The sequence below is a fragment of the Hippocampus comes genome, unplaced genomic scaffold, assembly GCF_001891065.2.
Source record: "Hippocampus comes isolate QL1 unplaced genomic scaffold, H_comes_QL1_v1.1 scaffold397, whole genome shotgun sequence".
NCBI classification, from domain to species: domain Eukaryota; kingdom Metazoa; phylum Chordata; class Actinopteri; order Syngnathiformes; family Syngnathidae; genus Hippocampus; species Hippocampus comes.
Window position 1 is genome coordinate 170,011 of NW_017804968.1, and position 22,982 is coordinate 192,992.

The following is a 22,982-nucleotide window of genomic DNA, read 5'->3' on the forward strand; positions in this document are numbered from 1 at the left end:
AAGTAGAGTCGATTTTTTTTATTCTCTTAAAAAGAAAAAAAAAAAAAGTCCGACTTGAAAGTCAGGGTGAGGCACACGGAGCTTGGGCAGGCTTTTCGAGTGCCTCGTTGTCATATGTGGTTGCACACGCGTCATCCAGAGAAGGCGGAAAGAGTGAAGGTGACAAAAAGAAAAATAGTGAAATGTGACTTTTAAATTTAGAGAGGACAGCAGCTTTACTTCAGAGTGCTGCAAGTTGTTGTGGCATGTAAACGCATTGCAAAAACTCAGCGCTCAGCACCCGGATGAAAGCAGATTTTACATGATGCGGAGATGATTCCGCAAACACCAAGCATTCAATTGAGCGTGACCCGATCTTAATCGTGAGACGATAACGTCATTCGCGATTCCTTACTGTCGTATTCCTGCAGCAGCTCCACGGCTGTGAGCAACACGGCTCGGTGTTGGGGGTCTTTGATATTCAGCTCGTCCAGGTCCTCCTCTTCCAGCAGCTTGAACGTGTCCAAGTCCTCGTAGCCGTTGAACAGGAAAGTGGGCATGTGCTCCTGGGTTGGAACATAAGAGACTTTACATGATATCTCCCTTTATGATTTTTCACCTTCTGGTAGTATTGACGCAAATAATCAAAATAATGCCGTACATGCGGTATGTTTCTTTTCCCACAGTAATGGGACAAGATACGATAACTATTTCAGATGTCCTGGGAAAAAAAAAAAAAAAAAGTAAAATATTTCATGGCCCAACATGAGTGTGACCTGCAAAGGATGTTAACACGAGGCTGGTTTGTAGGCCCGATTCACCTTTTCGGGCCCTCGGTGTCGGTTTGGACAGAAGGTGGAAGTGCGGTTGTGACCGAGTGGGTGTCAATGTTTACGCGATCGCTTAGCCTGTAATTTCCTGCGCTAAATTTAGCCCCGCTTGTCTGTAATTTCTTTCAATGTATCCGGAACAATGTTTGCGTTTATGATTTGTTCTCGCGAACCGTTTTGAGGACGCCGCGACGATGCCATGTCAAATATTGAGGCAGACTATTTGGTGAGGTTTGGCAAGCGGGTGCATTCCCCACCTTGAGGTTAATACGTTCCAACAGCTCCTCCACAGACGTCGGCTTGGGTGGTCGGCCCTTCCGCCGCCGCCGCAGTGGACGTTTGGGCTTCTCCTCTTCCTCGCACAGAACGTCCACGTAGATGAACTTGAAGGTGCCCACCTTGTTGTTGAGCAGGCCCATCCAGGTGCCCATGGGCGGCTTGCTGATAATGTCAATCACGTCGCCGCGCTGCAGGAAGAGAACGTCGTTGCAAAGTAATTTCGAACGTCCTTAAAAATTGCCATCGGCCAACAATGAAACCTAGAAAAGCATTGACTGGAGGGGGAGTTTCACCTTCAGTTTGAGGGAGTCCGAGTCGTAGGGGCTCGGCGTGAAATCCGTGTGCACTCGCGCGCGGCCGCAGAAAGGTCCTCGGTAGGGCGGCTCCTCGTCGTCGCCGTCCTCCGATTTGACGCTTTCTCTGTTGCTGGCTGAGGAGTCGGTGGTGCTCACCGTCTGCCCGCCTGGACACCAACGCGGGAATTCATTTCGCAAAAATGATTGTGCATTTATTAGGACAAAATGGTATGTAAATGTGACCGTGAAAAAAAAACAAAGATAAAAAAAAAAAACAGTCATGAAACTGTTTTAAGTACTTGTGACACATCCTCACACGTCCCCTTTTCCCTCCATAATCGCGACCGTATGTTTGTCATTGCGCCTGCATGTTCCAAACAGCATGACGCTGGCCGCACCGACCCAGACTTAAATCCAAGTTTGGAAAACTGCGAGTGTTTGATCACACACATGTGACAGGAAGGACAGGTTGAAGTGCTCCCGTGTTGTAAGTGGACAAAACGACATGAGAGGTCAGGCCGTTGTCCAAAAGCTACAAGCGCTCTGCGGTGGCTTGTTTGAGGCGCCCGCTATGATTGCCGCAAAATGGCAACAATGAATTAAGTGTGGAAGGTAACGATCAAAGCGCTAACTTGAAAGTAAACAACTTACTCATTGAGCTTTGTCCGCTCAGTGAACTTCGGAGACTTTCCACTGAGCCGCCTGCCTTGAGTTTGGGCTTCTCCAGAGAGTCGCTGTCAGGCTGAGGGGACTGCGGCGAACCAGGTGTTCCGTCCGGACTCGACTGGAAGGCAAAAGATATGCCGAGGCAGGGAGGAGAAGGGAAAAAGGCACATTCATTATGTGCTACAAACCATTTTTGATTGAAAATATGCAATTCGTCTTTCGACAGGCCTTGCAATTTTTTAAAATACTCCTATTGCAGGATTTCATAGGCACGTAAAAATGACATTTTTGTCTGTATTGTAAACAAATGACATCACTGCAATACGGCAGGACCCGATTGAAAACAGGTTTGCTTCGGTGATGCACTAGGGGGCACTGTAGGCCACAAAACAGAAACTGTTTGGCCATTGTGATCCCATTTCTTTCAATTTTTTTTTTGTTTTGTTTAACAGGCAACAGCTGTATGACGCAGGCCTGGAAATGTGGGTCATGGTGTTGTGATGACCACCGCCATGGACAGATGCTTTGGCCGCTGCGCGACGGGGCTTGGGGAGCGCAGGCCACCGCTGGAGCGGATGGCAACGGCGAGCGAACTTTTTCGCCCGACGAAGGAGCACTGGTGAGCATACTCGTTTCACTGGTTCCTTGAGAGCAACTCCCGAGGGAGACTTGCGTCACTCCAACGGGCTCAGCGCGAAGCACACACCCAACACAAAGCGGATCCCGTGGTGACAATCCCCGAATGTTTCCGAGCTCTGTTTATGCTGTAACCAACACAAATACTCCCAGCCGCCCACACACTCTGCGGGCTAATGATGTGGCCGACGCAGCATAACATCCTGAGAATTGTTAGGCTCTTTTCTTTGTATAGAAACTATACTTGATACTTTTTTTTTTTTTAAAGCTCATCTCCAAATGACGTGTCCGCGAAATGTCCGTCCAACCTGTTCGGAGAACGAGCTGCTGTACTTCTTGGACATGCGCTTCCTCATGGTCTCCTTGACCGACTTCACCTTCTTGCCAAGCGAGATCCGGGAAGTCGTGGGCGACTTGACCACCTCTCTATAGATAGCCTCTTGCTCTTTATTCTGCCAAATCAGGGATATAGAAATATTGAAGAAACCCAAATCAGCGTTTCCTTCACAATTTTGTCACGGGTGCACTTTACCTGAGCATCTGAGCCTGCGTTGAGCACATGGAGGGATCGGTTGGACAGGTCGAAGCCGCCGAAGCTGCACGTTCTCTGCGAAGAGGGGGGGGGGGGGGGGGGGGGGCACATAAGAAAAGCGCACTTTCAACCGGTTCCTCATTTGCGCCGGGCGATGAGATTTGAGGGCGGGACATGATGTCATATGAGACACGGCAAATGGAGGACGGTGATGGAACATGTGATGTGCTTTTTCTCTCCGAATCTCAAAGCCAATGAGCTGTTTTATGGAGGCTAAAAAAGCGTGAAATTCCGTTCCAACATGTGGCTCAAAGTGGAGTCTTCTCTTGATGTGGCCACATAAAACGCTCCAAGGATTCAAGGCGCATTTTGGGTGCCCTCGGCTGGTGGATGGAGCCTTCATTGCGTGACATGCACAAAGATCGGGGCTTGCGGATGCAAACAAACACACGCACACACAGAGTCAACTGTGTGTTAGCCTGAGCAGAAACATTCCGAGCTGTTTCTGATGAGGCGCCGGGGGAGGGCGGGGGGGCTTTCTCACTCTCAACATTAATGGAATAGAAACTATGAAATGACAGGATAACAGGGAGATTCACTCTTATCACTTATCTGTCTTTTTTTTTTTTAATGGAGTCTCCCAAAGCTGCGAGGACACACACGTGCACATCAAAGTTCAACTTCTAAAATTACCCTAGCTTAATCTGAGCATAAACTCCAGCATGAAGATCCCTCAAAAGCGATACGGGCTTCCTGCGCATTCAGCGTCCACAGCTGCGGGCCACATTGCAGCTTTTCCAGTGAAGGTTTTTCTTTCTTTTTCTTTTTCTTTTTTTTTTTTTGTAGAATAAATTCATTTGATGCGGCGTCCAAGAATAATGTGATGACGATGCTGGGTGAAATGGACATGCACCCAAGATTAAAAAAAAAAAAAAAAGAGGACTTCGGAGATAATTACAAGGAACAGAAAACATCCATCAAAAAATAAAGAGAGGCACGGGCCCCCCATTGAAAAAAAATAAATAAAATAAAAAAATAAATTAAAAAAGCTGCAACAGAAAAAAGTGGAGTCCAAAAAGTTGTCTGGATGAGAACGACCTCACTGGTACATGACAGGATTCAGGTAGCATCGAAGCTGCAGGATAGCCCCCCCCACTCCACTGAATGTAACCTGCACTGCGCACACTGTTAAGACCACTGAGTTGTTCAAAGTACACGAATAACAAGACATCGCTTCACTACTCAAGTGCAGCTTCAGCACAGTACATCTCTCAGACCAGTCTGTGTCGGAATTCGACACTTACACAGAAAACCTGTCCAACCGCTAACGTGATCCTTTCATTTTGAGTTAGCAAGCTATGAAGCCGAAAGACATTTTCCCCGCAGGCCAATCAAAGTGATTTGGCTCAAGGCTGTGAAAGCTACAGTGGAATCTCTAAAGTCAGACTTTTGACAAAATGGCAATGCCGTACATTGGGAATGTCTTTTTTTTTTTTTCTTATAATTGGATAAAAATGAAATATGTCCGATTCCGGTAAAATAAGATATTCGGTCTGCTTTCATGAAACACAACAGAATTCAGATATTTGCTTTTGGGAGGTTGAAATTCGAGTGGACATTATTCAGATAAACTACGGCTTTGAACGATTAATCTATGATCAAAATAGTTGTCAATTAATTTAATGAGCAACTTTTTTTTAATTCTAAGATTTGAATGATGGCGCTACATTTTTCCCCTCCTCATTTTTCACACAGCAAAAACTTGATTAATTGAGGAACCAAAAGTTAGTAATTGAAAATAGACGCCACAAGATGGCGCCAACCACTTTTCTATTGAACCTGACAATGGCCTGCCTGAAGAAGCTCCTCATCTTGTTTCAACATAGTTCTTTGGCACCAAAAGACGGTGTCAAAGCAATAGTATTATTCGACAGGACACCAATTCAATAAAGACATTAGTTTTTAGCAAATAATGGGGGATAGTTGACCCTCACACACCCCCCAAAAATTGTAAAAAGTATGCAGAGGAACATTGTACTGTAGTTCTCATGGGAAAAATGTTTCAAAAGAAGAAATTGTTTTTCACCTTAGGGGTTCCACTGTTTTCCATAATTATCCACATGCTTCCAAAACTAACACTGACTGTATTTTATGGAAACATTGCAGACTCTGGATCCTTCTCGTACCCGCTAGTTTAGGCTAAAAGCTATTCTGCAGCTTTGACGCACGCCGAGTCCCGCTTGAACGAGGCGGCCGACTTGAACCTCGCGGTCTGAACTCACAGACTTCTGCTGGATGCGTAAGAGCACGCGCTTGGTGCAGCGGTCCACGCTGGCCGCCCACTTCCTGTCCGCCTCGCGGTCCTCCTCCAACAGACAGCGCCGCTCAGCTCGGCTGAGGGTGACCGGGCGGACCAGTTGGGCCCAGTTGAGGTGACCGTACAGGCTCCGCTCTACCACGTAGGTGATGTTCAGCTCACTGACTGCGCCGCGACCCCTCAGCCGGCGGGAGGGGAACACCCAGCCCCCTCCCGGGCCGAAACCTTTTGATTTGGCTACGTGGCCGGTGCGGGTGGGGGAGGACGGGGTGACGCACACGGGGGAGGCCGGGGTCTTGGTGTTGCGCGAACGCTGGTACAGAAGGTGTTTGGTGGAGTACGAGTAGTTTGGATCGGGCTTTCTGAGCGTCCAGCTGCCGTGGTGCCGTTTGGCAGTGGGATATTTGGGGCTGCCTTCAGAGCGGTCATCGTCCAGGGGGGTGATGCGACGAGATTGGGCTTTGGGGCGGGGTTTGGTGAGGCCGTAAAAGGCATACAGGGCCTCGTTGTTACTTACCCCGTGGGAGATGGAGCTCAGGGCCTTCCGCATCTCGCCGTCGGTGGTGGAGCGCGACAACTTCCCTTCGTCGTCCAATCCGCAGCCATCCAGCTCCGAGAAGGAGGAGCCGCTACCTCCGACGCCGGGGACCGAGCCGACCGGGGTTCTCCTGGGCGGGCGGATGAGGCCGTGTGTGCTGGAAGACTTGCTGAAGGTCTTCACCAGACGGTGTCCGGACCAGGTGTCCAAGCTACTGGAGGACGGCGAGGTGGTCAGGCTGTCCGTGTCTCCGTCCACGGAGAGCTGATCCTGGCTGAGGGAGGTCTCCTGGGGCAACGAGTGCTTTTTCAGGACCCCCGTGTACAACGCTGCCTTGTCGTCACAGGTGGCCACGGACTCTACGTTGAGGAAATCTGACAGCAGAACAGAAATATCAACCGGCGGAAGATTTATCCAGCTTTGTTTTTCCAAGACAGCAAGCGAGCTGACAACTCCCAGATGCTTCCCATTTTAACGATTTACGAACCTTCGGATCCATGCTTCTTGCACTCCTCCACCTTAATGAGTTTTTTCCTGACCCGCCGGGTGGAATTAACCAGCTTGTGGAGCCGCTTGAACTTCACCGAATCCTCCGATTGCTCGTCGTCGGACTGTTCGCGAGATTGCTGCAATAAAGAGAGAGGGAGAGTGAGGAAGCGGGTTGACGTTCCACCGGACGCCAGTATTCTTTAAGTAGGCCCGATGAACGGAGCGCTGAAGAATGCAGCAACAGCAAGAAATGGAAAGGGGATTAAAACAAAAAAAAAATCACAGATGCCAATAAAACAGCTCAGTGAGACCAATAGATTTTGGGATCCTTGCATGCCATCAATGGGAACATTGTTGAAGATGGGAGTCAAAGTTAGTGTGGTGAGAAATGGAGGCCAGACACTGCGGAGACAACAATTAATTCACCACAAAATGGACCGCGGCACAGCGAACGGACCCGACATGAATCAGGAGCACCATCAGCGAGGCTGTCGCCTTTGGGAGGCGATTTACTCTTGGGGGAGTGTTGGGAGGAGGGGGGTGACAGGGTGCAAGGACACTCCATTTTGCGTGACAACACCCAATGTTGTTTTCGCTCTCCATTTATGGCCGTCGCATTTAAATGCTTTGGTGAAAAGGAAAAGAGATGCTCAGCGAGGCAAGTCTCAGACTTAAAAAAAATAATAATAAATCGATCGCCAAAAGCATCATAACTAAGGAAACGGCTATTGAACAGAGAAAAAAAAGGCTTTTGGTTATCATGATCGCTCATTATTTTCAATGCCGCCTATCCTGTTTTTTTTTTATACTACCGATTTTTATCTTACCGATTTTTGAAGAGACAAGCCGTTGCTTCGCTAATTACAATCAGGTGATTTTGAACAAGCGCTAAAGGACAAAGTACCGACCGGTATTGCAAAACAGTCAGTACAACAGTAAATTACTCGTCCGATCAATCGGCTATCGGAATATTATTCTGCCAAATATCGGAATTGGCAGTGGGCCTTCAATGAAAAAAAATTAATCAGTCAGGATCGACCAAATGTGTTCAGAAACACTATGTTATTGTTCTTAGTTTTATTTTGAAATTAGCACACACTTACTATTTATTTCCTGTAAGAATTTTGAGGTCTGCAATCATTGCTCTGTCTTTTTTTTTTTTTTTTGCTACTATATAATCTAATATGGTTCCAGTGCTACACAACATGCAGGATCCGTCCAACAACATATCCAAATGATCCGAAATTACGAAATGAAGAGCCACAAAATTGTTAGTGATTTATCAACAACCATCCCGCGCTCTTTGTGAGGGCAAAGATGAGCGCCCCAGCACTGGCATAATTACTGCCTGGCAAAAGTGAGCGCCGTTCCAGCTTCATTTGTTTCCAATGGTCTCCGTGGCAACGTCGCACAAAGAGCAACACATGCACGCTCAATCGCACACAACGATAGACAGAGCGAGCCTGTCTGAGTCCCGCCAAGTAATACCGCTCGAGGCTGACGAGCCATAAAGAAATAGCTTAATTGCTTTTTTTTTTTTTCCCTCTCTCTCTCTCCACCATCCCTCATTTTTGACCACAAGCTTGGCTCGGCGGCAGCTGACATAGAGCAACGATGATGTAAACAACTGTGGCTTGGAAGGCGCTCGCAAGCGCGCACACGTGATGTTTGGTAAATACCGGATGGCATCGCATCACCTCAGCGACATTCCAAGTTTCCGACGCCTCCGAGCGCTGTCTAGTAAAACCTGATTCACCTCGGACAAGTTCGAAAACACATCCATCAGCAGTCCCTCCTTTTTGCTCCAACACACACACACCACCCTTTAACCTTTCGCAAACCACACAAAACCAAAAGTCCGGCGTCTCTGTTTCGCAAACCACACAATTCTTGCTGAGGTCTTCAACTTGTACCCCCCCCCCCACCCCCGCAGAGCCGTAACATAAGATCTGGCATTTATCTGCCTTTCGCCGTTCACAGACAACCCAGCCAGAGCGCGTTCCTGCCCGTCGGCGTCTGAACACAGCGATGTCCGTGCCGAACGGAGGCGATTGCTTTCTCCAAGTCCCGTCAAAATAAAATGTCATCGCAGAACAACACATTACACAAAGGCATCTTCCGACCTCTGTTCCAGTTCAGAATATTCCCAGGCAGTTGCGTGTGTGTGGATGAGGACATGAAAACTCACTCCAATCTCTTCTGTGGTAGACTACCCATGCAAAGCACCGCAAATAAATGACACGCGGAAAGAAAGCCGGGAACCAAATCGGGACTGAAAAAGCAAAAGCATTTTCCATTCACGATGACATCTGCTCACGCCGTTGCCTGATACTCACCAGTTTTGCTCTGCCTATCGAGGCTTCGCACGCCACGATAACAATCCACACCCCGCGCAGTCACACGCGCAAATGCAAGGTCCAAAATCGTATCCGAGAGCTCGTTTGCACGCTGGCGCGCGCGCAGAGCAAGACTGGATTCCGCTCGGGGATAAGGGGCGGTCGGGGAAGTGCCATGAGGCACTCGGAGAAGAGAAATGCGTGTGTTGTGCACAGAGAACAATCCTAGCGTTTGAGCCCCCCGTGACCCTGCCTTGGCCCCCACCTCCCTAATGGCCCATCCTGGAATGTGTGGCTCAGATGGCCAAAAAGGAAGACGGACGGACGGGCCCATGAATGCAGTTTTATGACCGAGCGTGTCACTCCGTAGCCTAATGACTTGAGAAACAGGCGCGCACTGTGCAGACGCGTCTGCATATAGAGCGTGCAGTCACAGACGATTGTTGGGAATGACCTTAAACCCATTCAAGCGGCGGTTGACATCATAGAGGCCCCCCCCCCGGAAAGAGACTAACTCTTCCTTTGCTTCTCAAAAATCAATCGGGTCGCGGCCAGGAAATGAGATGATCCCAGCAGAGGGTTTTTTTTTTTTGGTGCGGATGAACTTCAGGACCGACACCGAGCACATGTGAGAGATTTATTTTCACTTCCCGTGCTTGTGATTGCCAAGTGTCGAAAACCCATGCCTTCTTTATTTTCCCCATTTCCTCCTCTTCTAGAGACAGACACGAGACGACATGACCCTTTTCATTTATATACACAAACTATTAGTTGAGGCCATCAAAATAAAACAAGGAATCCGATTATTTACCTTTTTCGACAAGAAGCTAAAAGAAACCGCTGGCTCGGAGTCGCGTGAAGGGGATCAGATGTCACTCCGTGTTTTCAACGAGCGGCAGAAAATAGAAACGTTACTGATGTGGAACTTGGATTTGGGAATTAACACGCATCCTGTTGCGAAAAGTGGGTCGGCGCGCTGGGCTAAATTGCACGTTTCGCCCATATGATACCATACTGCGTGAGGCTAATGAAAATCAGCTGTGACCTAGATTAGAAATGAGGAAAGCCAACCAAGGCAGACGCGTGCAGAAAAGAAGACAATTCCAAATGAGTAATAGTTAAAAAGTCCACATTGTCCTCTGGCTTGGGCAGTTTCAGTCCGCCGACTGAAAATCCAATTCACTAGTTTGGTGGTTCCATCAAAGCAGGACAGTTCAGAAGTCTGAAACAGCAAAGCCTGATCCGATCCGGCTTGCAGGGTATAAAGTCCAGATTCCGTTTTTGAATACATCCTCAGGAAGACATCCTGCCAAATTGCTTCTCGGTCAACTGGCATTCGCTTCACTCACGCGGACGAACTCCCAAATCTGCGTTTTTAACTCCACTGGCAAGACTCCGGTTTCTGCTCACCGGGCATACCACCACCACCACCATCCTCGCTCTCCGTTTCTTGTCCGTATTGTGCCTGTTGCTCATCCTTCATGAAGCAACAAGTAGCACGCTAATAAACAACACAAAGTTAGCCTATTCCAGAGGTTTCATTCCCACGCCTATTTGCTAGCGTAGGATCAGAGTGGACATTCTGATGCAACCAAAACCAAACTCATCACCTCAGAAGCCACAAATGACTCTCCAGAGACCAAAGATAAAATATTTACGTCACCCTGATGGATGAAAAAAATGCCAAAGTAACCAACATGCGTTGGCAAAACCTTACACCAAGATGGAGCATGACATTTTGAGAAATGACATGGTGGACGGAAGGTACGGTTCAAACAAATAGGACATAGTTGCCAAGTGGGGGAGCAATGTAGGAAAAAGGAGAGATTGACAGTAGGAAGAAGAGCAAGACGGAGGCGGAGACATTTTTTGGGGGGGGGTCTTCCTATCTTAAACAAAAAACAAAAAAAAAAAAAAACAACATGCATTGGAATCAAAATCCTTCCTTTATCTCCTTGGCTGTTCAACATACTAAATGAAGAGTAGTTGAGGACAGAACGTGTGGTTTTTTTTGGGGGGGGGGCGAGGGTGAAGGGAGCGAATGGGAAGTGGGGGTGTACTTACGTTGCAGTTTGAGGACTGGTTTGGACCGGCTGCAGATCCGTCAGTCCACTCTGCAGTGTCAGTACTGCCGGACTGTCTGTTGCGCTCATACTCCTTCAGCTACGTGGAGGAAAAAGAGTTAAGAGAGGCAGAGGAAGAGGGGGGGGCGGGGCCGCCGCGCTCTCACCAAGCTCTCCGATGCAGCTGCAGCGCGCATTCAAAGCGATGTAGTGGTCAGTAATTATGCTCCTTGGCCAAATGACTGATCTGAGCTGTATTTTTTTTTTACTTAAAAGTTGGACGCTTGAGCTCTTCTGAGTCAACGTACGACTGTTCAAAAGTCTTTGGCGATCGTCGATGATGATCTTTTTCACACCGATGCGGTTTACGAGATGACGGAAAAGCTACTGTTAAGATGCGACTTTCTAGGTTATGGTTTAAGCTACACTGGGAAAAACTGCGAAAGAATGAAGGAAGCTTTTACAGGAGCGCAGCATGAAAGGTTTCCCGATGTTTTGCATTCTTAAATCCTTCCTTTGTGTCATGAACGATTTTTGCTCCACGTACAGCACTTTGTACACAGCGGTGGTTGTTTTAAAGTGCTCTAGAAATACAGTTGAGATAAAATGTTCAAATGTGGAGACAGCGGCATTTATATGCATTTCTTTTGTTCAAGATTCTGCCTTGGCGGAGGTCTACGCTTTGCTTTGCGACATTCTAGTTCTCGTTCACTGTCATGAAATCGGAGCTCAAACAAAATGGCGGCCAAGGACCTTAGCACACTACTGTCACCTTGACTACATCTCTTTATGCATTTCGCTAAGGCGACGCTGCTGGTTTGATTGGTCAGCGGTTCTACGGGGACGCGCAATCCACAAAGCTCGCTCATTGATTGGTTGAATGTCTTCATGTCAGCCAATAGAGAATTTGAAGAGAAAGGTGAGGAGCCACCTTGTGGACAGCAAATCCAGCCAGTGGTTGAGGTGCCCATGAGCAAGGCATTTGAGGAGGTGAGTGACAGGAGGAAGGGAAGGAAAGGGAGGATAGAAATCGGGGGGAACTCGTCAATCAAAAGCGAGGGGAAGCCAAATGACAATCCACCATGTCCAGCAACTGAGAGCAAGCCATCAAAGTTGTCCACCTCATCATATGGTACACCAAGTTCTGCACAGGCACACTCCTAAAAATCACCCCCCCCCCCAAAAAAAAAACACCCACATCAAAAACAAACACAAAAATCCTTCAGAGTGGTCTGGAGTTTGTGTGTGCATAAAAAGGATAAGTTAGCAACGCATGGCTTCCATCGCGGTTAGTAACAATGAGTCATCTTAGTCAGCTGGTAGTTCAGATCAAGTCTGCTTTTAAAGGGCGGAGGTGGCAGGACGTTCTTCGAGAGTCCCTACCCGAGCCAGCGCTTCTTCCACGGTGATCATCTTCTCTTTCACCATCATCATCAGCTGGATTCGCTCCTCGTCGCTCATGGTGATCTCACTGGCCACGTAGCCAATGTCCTCACCTGAAGGACGAGGGCACATCGAAAATGGCTGAAGATCCAAAGCAGGGAAAAAAAAAAAAACACGCGCACCACACAAACCTTTGGATGTCTGTCGCACGACCGCCTTGTGTTGAGGCTTGCGGAAATTCTGCCAGAACGACTTGTTCTTCTTCTTGTTGTCCCATTTCCCTAAAGAGAGGACAATTTTTTTTTTGATTCATAGAAGATTCTAATGCCAAACACTTTTTTGAACAGGGCAGGCTGAAATCCATTACCTCCAGATCCATCTTCAGAGCTGGATTTGTGCAGCGACATCCTGGGGGGTAAACAAGTGAAGCTTAATATGAATTATTTTACATCAATTAGAGCATTAAACATGGCACAGAGTGCAAAAGTGGCTTATTCCATTTGCCTGCAGCATAATGGCAAAATGCTGCCTCACCATGTTTGCTTTCAACACTAATTGACCCAAGTCGGCTGACCTCCAAATCCTCCTTCGTCGCAGAAATGGCAATTTACTTGCCAACCCAGTACCAAACGCGAGTCAATTTGACATGCTCGTCTACAAAGTCCACCCCCCCCCAAAAAACCCCTCCCCTACCAACGGAACTATCGTGCAATCATTTTGTCAACGGGGCTCCAAAACAATCCAGTCTCCAAAACACTGCTGACACACAATCATTTTTAGCTAGGCAGGATTTCCAAGACATTTCCCAGAAGTTCCGAGTTTTCTGGAACACCATACCATGCAATTTGTTGTTTTAGCAGTGGTGTAATTGACACATAAAACTAGAATGTCATTCAGTTGACCACCGACATAGCTGAACTGAAAAAAACCCGTGAAGCTGAGTGGATTGTTTATTAATTTGTTGGTTTAAATATTCACATATATTCAGGAACTGCACCTGTTGGAAGATGCTGACCTTCATTAAATTTCTTGGCCCATTTGGTATCACTATTTATGCTCAAAAATTAACTGAATTCTGGACAAATTAGTTGGAGGCTCTTTGCATACATGTAACTGCAGTTCCGTCGCCTGACCACATGAGGGCAGAAGTGGTTCTCAATTCGAAGCGCTGCGACCAGCCAGGAGGAGGGGAAGAGAGTGGAGAGAAAATGGAGCAAAAATATGGAAGAAAAAGGGGAAAGGAGGACAGTAAGAGGCGAAAAAAATCAAAAGAGGGCAGAATCAGCCTGTTTGCGTTTCCACTTCCCTCCGCCGGTCACAAGCATAAAAACGTGTTGTTACGACATGGAAAGCACGAAGCATAAAAAAAGTCCTGACATGTCTACAAACCATCCAAAGTCATCAAAATTAAGGGAGAAAAATAAAAACTGAGCGGCACACGAAAGCCTTTTTCCACCATTAAATGGCTGCAAGTTCGACAACTGTTTGAAGCGATGTGAAGCAGTGGCATCATCGTTAGAAATATTTCTCCACCTTAAAAGCGGGCCTCGGATGTGCTTCCGTTGTTTCAAAAAGTATTTTTCAAGCCGCCGCTACTTTTTCCATAGATGAACATAAAAGCCACGCCAAGGAGATTCAGTCTGTACCTGCATGACTATTTGAACGCCTTCTCACTGGAGGAGACTGAAGGCCTGGCATTGTAATGAGATGCTAATTCATTGGACGCCTGCTTGAAAGAAAAAAAAAAAAGTCAAACGCGAATCGCAACAACTCAATCAGAACTTTTCTCAGGCAGTGCCCCCCCCCCCCTTCTTCCCCACTACCCATGCGTCTTCCCTTCAGGCGCTATAAATTAGCCTGTGCAGCGCGCACACAGACCTGTGCTGCTCGCACACCCTTTAAAAGGAGCCGGAATGTCTTTCCAGGGTGTCAATCCTGGCACTGTGCAGCCTGGCAACTTAATTGGTTTAACCCTCCATCTATGGCATCCCCCCTCCCACCCCCTTTTTAATTGAATCCTACGTGGTGAATGGCGATTATATCTTAAACCCCAACTTTCCAAACAGTATAATGTGACTCGAAACTTTAGCGGGAGCGACATAAGGTACGCTGTGCGCATTTCCTCGACAGCTCTTAAGGTGCATCAATCAGGATTTTGTGTCCTGCTTTCAACAAGATCAATTCACCTCACTCATTGATATGCTGCCCCCATCTCTCGCGCTCTCCAACAATACCCCAAAACAGGAAGCCCCTTGCTTGAACCCCCCCTTGCCCGTCATCAGAATACTGCAATGCACCACGACAAGTGTGCCCACCTCCTGCCAACAAGGAGCGACATTGATTTTGTCGGGGTGGTTGCGGGGCGCTGTGAGGTGCAGCCAAAGATTAAGCAAAACAGCAAAAATCTGATTTTTTTTTTCCCAGTCTATTTTTTTTAAAAGAGCTAATATTGGCCGATGATACGGGTCGGGCCGCGGTTTAAACCCGCACCCGCGATGAAGCTTTGAGTTACAGTCGTGACATTTTGCTCGGTGTAAGCAAAGGGAATTCGTCATGCGTTCTTGAAACGACGAGTGCCCTCTGAGCGAAACAAAAGCAGACTGACAGGAAGACGAGCAGCACAGCAGCCAAGTTGAAGGCAAAAGGGGAAGACGTCATTCCGAATCGTTTGGCATCTGGTTCCAATCACGTTCGGGCTTTTCTCCGCGCAACATATACATCTGTGCGAGAGGCCAGTCTGTGGTATGCGCTTCCTCTGCCGCGCATGCTTGTCACTTGAACGGTGCGAGCCCACAGGAGGGTCACGCCGGGGTGACCGTCTCCCCCAAAATATGACAAATAAGATCTTCTTGCGTTATGTTAGGTATTTACGAAAGCAAGCATCCATTTTCTCCACTTATCTTGTCCCAGGGTGGCCAAGCTAGCTGCGTCGGTTACGCAAATGAAGCATCACAGGCAAAATATTTAAACCAGATCAGGCTCTGCAGGTATAACCAAGGAGTGAATGTGGGGGCATTTTTCTTTTCTGACCCATTTCCCTGCGGTGATGTCATACACTTTTGTGTTACAGGAACCGCGCCCAAACCCGGTTCAATCAGAGCGTCTTAGTCTATGCTTGTCGGACTGTAATCATTCGGCCATCGCCCTGTAAAATGCGCCTTCCTCGCCCTCCTGCCACCGCCTGGACACAAAAGCAGGAAGGAAAGGACGAAAGCCTGCTGGAGCGAGCGCGTCAGAAGAAGGAAGCGGCCGGCCGTTTTCCTGTCAGCGCCGTAACGATGTGGCAGAGACATAAAAGTACGGGTCATGCAGCTTATGAGTATTGTTCAGTTTTTGGGGAACACGCTCGCTACACGTTCAGTGCTTTTTCATTGCGTGAGTTCAGTCAAGCCGTGTTTTCATGTGTCTACATGCTCCTCGGCTTGAAGCAAACACGGCGCCATCTCCTCTTTCGCACGTCTGGCTGCACTCATCTCGTAAAGTGGCAGCTTTCCACCTGAGGAGGTTGACCTCGACTGCCCGCGGGCGCGCTTCAGTGCCCTATCCTTGAAGCCCCTCGCCGCGCAGTTCCATCAATCACCCGAGGAGCGAGTGGAAGTGCGTTTGTGCGCGCGTGGCGGTGGGGGAGAAGCTAAATGTAACGCGATGTTTTGTTTGATACTGCATTGACAGCAGTCAAAGGGCTCGCTCCTTTGTCGGGGCAGTGGACTTACTTTCTGTCCGTTTCCGGAGTGGAGACTTCACTGCTGAAGCCCAGCGACTCCTGAGGAGAAAAGACAGCTGAGTTAAAACCCCGCTAGCGTAACGCTCGCTCTGCGCAGTAGTTGTCCACACAATAGGCTTTGTATACATTCCGATGTCCTAACTGCATATGGGGCAAGTTCATCAAGAAGCCCCCCCACTGAAACTTGGGAATTGAAACAATAATAGTTCACTTCTCTGTAGGCAGCCGAGTTACTCAATGATTCATCATAGCGACAGTCTAACCCCTGGAATAAATACTTCTGCACGGGAAATTGTGTTCTGTTCCTAATGAAGTGGCTGGTGGGCGTGCATGCGTCATCGACATACCTGGATCTCGTTGCGCAGCTGCAAAGAGATGTTTGGATCCTGTTTCTCCTACGGGACAAGAAAAAAAAAAAAGTGAGTCAACATCATGGAGTATATTTCAAAGATGTAGAACAGAGGTCAGCTCATCAGCGAGCTCTGCAGAAGCCTGGGGGAGAGATGGAAAACATGGAGGATGGCGGCCCTCAAGGACTGGAACTTGGCACCTTCGATGTTGGAGAACTGTCCAGCATTTGTGGGTGTTTTTTTTTTTTTTTTTTTTTTTTTTTGACAAAAGGGGGGAAAAAGGGGGTCGAGTGGCAGCAGACCTATTATTTACTCATAATATTACCCCGCATGTGGGAAGCCCATTCTGGCACGTCGACAGAGCCGCCGCACGAGTGACGACAAACATACGAGCATGTGCGTGCAGCCATCCCTTCGTTTGCTCAACAAGTTAATGTTTCGTAAAAAGCGACGTGACCCGTTTTAATTGCCCTTTGCTAAAATAGTGGATGTACCTCGCCCCATGCTATTGAATTTTTTTTTTTTTTAAGTCACTCATGTCACGCACGACCCCAAATTTGCGCTGCTAAAATGACAAGGACGCATTCGGCACGCGTTATATTAAATGCTACAAGTTGTAACTCCTCATTCTAGCAATTTTCAGAGTCACCGGTGCCAAAAATATCCTCCAAGACAACTTCTCCTTTCTATTTTCTCAGTGACCCAAAAGCACGGCAAATAAGTGTGATGCAATTCAACGTGCAAAATCCCATTCCTGACGCAAATGGTGAATGAAGTCAATTCATCAAAAGTTAATATCACTAAGTTACATAATGTAGTTGCCAAGTTTTGAAAAAAAAAAAATGGAGACATTAAATGGAGCTCACTAATGGGCAAGAAACAGCGGAGCACAATTATTTTCCCGCCTAGGTGGGTTGCCAAAGAATCTAAAAATATAAAGACATTAAAGTTCATTATGAGGCCATTTGAAACAGGAACAAAAAAAAAAAAAAAAAAAATCACATTGTTGCAGTTGAACATTGCTGTAATGAGGGAGCATATTAATCGTACTACAAGTTACAATCGATTTATTGTTATGAAATACCGTTGGAAAAAAATTGAGCACATTACTTGGCAAGGAGCAGTCTAATTAAAAAAATATTTTACCATCTTGTATTGGTTTCTTTTAATGATAGAAAATTTGAAGAAAAGATCGCAGCAGGCAGGTGTTTATATCTCATTCACTTTTTCTACCAATTTCCATCAACATTTAGTGGCTTGACATTTGAATTTTACTGCTACACTGTGAGAAATTAACATCTTCTGTTCAGGGTCAAATTGACCCACTGACCTAAAATGAAGAGCACTGTTTTTTTTTTTTTTGTTTGTTTGTTTTTTTTAATGGGTCATTTGGACTCGCTATGTAGAAGGACTGTGCTGAAATAATTCAATGAGTGACGGCTTTTAATTTTCCACCCTGTCACTCAAGGACGCCCGATGACAGAATGCATAATGTAGAAACGGAAAAATGTAGATTAGGCATTAAGTAGAATCATTAGTGAAAGCCCAGAATAGAATCAAGTCCAACAATGGAGGCAAGCGCGTGTTAATCTCGCCAAAGGGAGCGACGTGCCCGCATAAAAGGAAGTGACATCCGTCATGTTCCCAGGCTGGTCGCCGACCTTTTATCACAAAAGAGGAATGAAGTCATCTTAAATGAACAGAAAAAGAGAAATGATGATTTTTTTTTTTCCTCCCAGATGAATCACCGCACAACAGTCATCAAAAATTGAACCCCGATATCACCTTCCGAAATTTACTGGCGCACTTCCTGATCAGTGTGAACTTGGATATGATTGTGTGCGTGAAAGGTGGTTGGGCGGGGGGGGGTTTCCTTCTTTATGACTGTTTGGCAATGAGTCAGTACATAAACAGCTAATGCCAGGCCCATAAAACTGTTCAACTCACAAATAGTTTTAGCTTTACACTGTTTTTTGCCCCATTTTTCCAAAGATGCAAACCAGGCCATGTCAAAAATAGCCCACAAACAATTTGTCCCGACCGGCAAGGATGGATTATTCTCTTAAGTGACATGGCAGGTATCTGGCTCGGGCTACACAAATGATTCTTTTATTCCTTCCAGCAGAGGAATATGAAGTGATTTTATGAGATTGCCAGGATGCATGTCAGGAAGCTTTGAGCAAACTTTTTTTAATACTGCTAAGCGTCAGCGTAGAGCGCCGATGCGTTATGTGGAACTGGGAGTCGCGGCTTGGAATTGAAGCGGATTTACGTGGGACAGGAGAAGAGAGCCAATCTCTCTTTTTCGTTAATGGATGCTGCAGCTTCTTGTTGATTTCAAGCTTAGCTTGGAGCAGACGTGTGCACATTTCAGCATGATCCACTGGTGAAAAGGACACTTTGATTCCCTCCTCTTTCATCTATTACTGCTTCAAAAAAGTGGTTAAGATGGCACGGTTGTCTGTTTTATGTGTTGTGTTGTATTATTTTGTCATTTTATGTACTTCACATAAAATGACAAAATAATACAACACAACACATTCTTTTGATGGCGGCGCGGGCACCCGCAGCGGCTCCTCTTTTTGTCTGTTGTCTGTTTAAGAGGGAGGAAATTTCATCCGTGCTGCTGTATGTTACACATACTGTACAGCACATTTGACAATAAAGTTGTACTTGCTACTTGATAAGAGTCAGAGTAGTCGAACAGAATACCAATTAAGCATCGAAATCATCCAACAACATCCTGCTGTAGAAGCAGAACTTTCAAAAGTGACGACAAATCTCCTCTTTCAACAACCTTGGCACTCCCCCCCCGCCGAGTCGAAACTACTGAGCCGCCCACAACGATGTGGCTGAACAAAGAAAGCGAGCCGCCGACGACGAGGTGAGCGAGCGCTCGGTGGCACGTCGCGGCGTTTCGCAGAAAGTGGCAGGAGATTGCTTTGGCTATCAGATCCTCTTTCATGTTCCCCGCCGGCGAGGACAGTCTCACCGACATGAAGGCAAAATCTATTTTTAAAAAAACTCCCCCGTTATGAGCTGGTTGGCCAGCATGCCGCACATTAAAAGCACACCATCTGACAAAGATTTATACATTTCGGCACGGGAGGGGACAGATTCAGACACAGAACCCCCACGCCCCCCCCCCCACCCACTTCAATATTTGACACAGGGGGAGGCTTTGAATGCGTGAAACAAGAAAGATCAGTGGGGGAAAAAAAAACATCTGTGAGAGCGCTGATGTTGAAAAATTCATGCAAAAGCTTACGGGGGTAAAATTCGCATTTCTGTCCGAAGCTTTGCTGACAGCGAAAAATCAATGTTTTTGCCAGGTTTGTACGTGGGCGTGTGAAGGAGAGTTCACACAAACCCAATCCCATGGGAGGCAACGCTATCCTTTACATGAACTAGCCGGCACCAGCCCGCGATGTTGCCCCGCTTACCTCGCCGTGAACCGACGTGCGTGCGCGCAAACGTGGAGATCAGTCGGCGGACTTGTTTGCGATGCCGGCGCTGATGGCTTGTGTGTGACTGGATTGATTCAAAGATCGGGTGAGAGGAGCATAGAGAGAGCATGTTTGCCTCTAATGAGGATCACGCTCGCTGCCGACCGGGACGCTCAAATTGGAAGGCAACAAACTCAATGTGACATGGCCGCGAAACAGAAAGGTCGTGGAAGCTGCTGTCAAGCAATGATTCGAATATGTTGCTTGAGATGAAAGAAACGGGGAAAGTGCAGGTGATTGATTTTCAATTTCTTCATTTATTGGGCAATAATCTAATTGTAACATGTATTGGCGCCATATTTTGTTGCATTTTTATGCTTTAAAAAAACATTTATGACTGAATTTTGGGGCGCTTGGAACGAATTAGGGCATTTACATGGAAAACGCGTCTCTACTTACATATTCTAGTTCAGAATTTTCTTCTAGAACATATTAATTTCGTAAATACAGGTACCACTGTACACCGATTTCGACACATTGCAAACTCTTGACTCCAGGTTTGATTCTTTCTGGCTCACAGCTGCATTTCCAGAAAGTCTACAAGGAGGGAGAGCGTAGAAATACCCCGTGCGAGTGTTAAATCGCAACTGTTGGTCCAAGCATAACTGCAAAGCCCGCCGTCGGCGGGAGATACCGCAGCGCTGCCGGTGCCAAGCTCCTAAGCGAAAGGTGGGCGGATATGCGGCAAAACCCGAAAGACCAGGTGGCTTCGGTGGAGGTGTGCCAGCTGGCGTGGTCTGACGAGTCTGGGTGGGCGAGCGCGAGGGCGATCGTTAGCAATGTACCAACTGGTGGAAAGCCTGGTGCAAAGCCAAAAAAAATAGACGTGAAGCTGCGGGACCAGAATGGCGTGATTCAACCACGCGGAACTGGCCGTGCACATAAAAACACGCCGGTTGTCAGGAGCCAGTAGTAAAACAGAAAAAGCACCAGCCCACTCGGTCACACCTCTTACCCTCTTCTGTTCCAAAAAGTGGCGCGCTAGTGCGAACGGCCACACTTGCGGCACAGGCATGCTTGTGTCGAAGGTGTCGAGCGTTCCAAAAGCCTTTTTGGATCAACGTTATTTTTGCAATTCAAAAGGCAAATAGCAGAGTGATTATAAATTCCAATGACATCGTCACCTTCTGTAGACCGACAAATAAATCCCGCAATAAGAATTACAAAACTAACACATGCCGGCGGGTTATCTCAACATTGGAGCGCCGGCATTATTTGAAGGAAATCTTAACGCAACAAAACGGCTGCGGGCTACGTTTCGACGCTAATGCCCCCGGGGGGGAAAGAACAAACAAGCACCTGGCGTTTGCATTTCTTTCTTCTTCTCCGTCGTCGTAACCTCACTGATCTGACCCACTTCGCTAAACAACTTGGCCCCGCGGCGGCTTGCCTCACGGCGAAGCAAAACACTTTCACGGTCTCGACCGCCAAGCTCAAAACCGATCGCTGAACATTCCTGAGGTCGTTCCCGAGGCTTCGACTGTGTCATCCCTCAAAGAAGAATTTCCTTCTTCAGTTTTCAGAATTTCAACTTTAGACCGTATACACCACAGGTGTCAAACTCAAGGCCCGGGGGCCAGATGTGGCCCACCAGATCATTTTATGTGGCCCGCCAAGGGAAGAGGCAACTCTAAATTGGCCCGCGACGAAAATGAGTTTGACACCCCTGGTATACACAATCGTCAAAATAAGTCATTGAGAAAGCTTTGCAGGATGTCTTTCCATTTCAAGTTCTGTCGTCAACAACAGTTCTTTGTGCAACTTTTCATTGCATTTACATGATAAACAACCCAAACAATTGTGCTTAAAAAGTCAGGCAATGCACAATAAACCGACTGCGTTCGACTTATCAGGGTTTCCAGGTCATGCCCGTTTGTTAGCTACCGTCTACATATAAAGTTGTCTAGTTGAGGCTTCCGAATATTTCTGTACCATCAGCATAGCAATGGGATTCCCCTCTATAAAGACTGCTGGGAAAACATAGCATGGCAGTGCTAATCCATAGGTCCCCGTTCCCCGAGGGAATGTTGATTTACCCCTTTTGTTCGCGAGCTAACGAAGATACAGAGAAACAACACGGCCGGCAGGAAGTGGATTCGCGGTCTCTGAGAGCCTCCATCATCGGCTCTAAATGGGAGAGGAGGCATGTTTGACTTCCAACAACCGTCGTCGTGTGAACGAGAGGGCCCCCCCTGAGAGGCGTAGCGGACGCATTGCGCGAAACAAAACAAAGCCAAAAACAATGTCCAAACGCAACTTCCACTCAAAACAACAGTGGAAGATGGGTGACTTCCATCCCTGCCGTTTTCCATCCCTTCTTATCGTACTATCGCTCTGACTACACCCTGAATTCCAGTTAGTCTCAGGGCCATTGTATCCACTATGTAAACCACTAACTCACGACCGATAGCCAAGAACAGCAACTTGTGACGATCAAATAAGATAAACGGACATTTTTAAATGTCTTTTACAAAGTACAATGACAGATAACTAAGATTAACAGACCATTTTCGAAACCCGCGACTCATTCGAGACTGAACTGATCAAACATATCGTCCGTTTGCGCTACTTGGCGGAATTTATTTTGCATGATCTTGCTGCTTTGATGGATGAACTCAGGAGAATGAAGGACAATGTAATCTGACTCGAAATGTTCTCGCCATTTAAATGAGAGCGGAAGAAGGACAATCATGGGAAAAAGGGGGATCGGTATTGTGGAGACCAATCTTCCTGTGCCCTTTGCAAGACTTTGGCCTTTCATGTAAAGGCCTCGTCCCTCTCGAGAGCCACTTTGGAAATGCCTCGCCATTAACATCTCGTCACCGACATTGATTGTGACCTTCTAGACCGCCATCAATCCGCAGGTAGACAGCCGCGTGGCATTAAATAGCCCAAAAGTAAGACATTGAAGCTGCTATATTCTGGTGTTAGTTTTTTAAAAAATGGTTATGTGATGTGTGAATACTTTTTTCGGGACCATTTTAGAAAGGGCGTGAAGTTAAAAAAAATCGATACGGCGTGGGTTTGAGTCTGCGCCGTTTGAGAGAACCTCAATGAG

At 47.1% G+C, this 22,982-nt stretch overlaps 1 protein-coding gene across 1 annotated transcript in view; it reads right to left on the reverse strand.

Annotated features, from left to right (window-relative positions):
- Positions 1–22,982, reverse strand: part of LOC109527811 (SAM and SH3 domain-containing protein 1) — a 122,981-nt gene that overhangs the window by 3,300 nt on the left and 96,699 nt on the right. Inside the window, exons 3-16 of the mRNA XM_019889926.1 lie at positions 16,416–16,463; positions 16,058–16,107; positions 12,712–12,752; positions 12,536–12,625; positions 12,345–12,457; positions 10,963–11,061; positions 6,561–6,699; positions 6,053–6,447; positions 3,219–3,293; positions 2,995–3,138; positions 2,036–2,168; positions 1,382–1,551; positions 1,067–1,276; positions 395–545 (exon numbers count right to left, since the gene is read on the reverse strand). Coding sequence (XP_019745485.1) covers positions 395–545; positions 1,067–1,276; positions 1,382–1,551; positions 2,036–2,168; positions 2,995–3,138; positions 3,219–3,293; positions 6,053–6,447; positions 6,561–6,699; positions 10,963–11,061; positions 12,345–12,457; positions 12,536–12,625; positions 12,712–12,752; positions 16,058–16,107; positions 16,416–16,463 — 1,858 coding nt within the window. The remainder of the gene's footprint in view (positions 1–394; positions 546–1,066; positions 1,277–1,381; positions 1,552–2,035; positions 2,169–2,994; positions 3,139–3,218; positions 3,294–6,052; positions 6,448–6,560; positions 6,700–10,962; positions 11,062–12,344; positions 12,458–12,535; positions 12,626–12,711; positions 12,753–16,057; positions 16,108–16,415; positions 16,464–22,982) is intronic.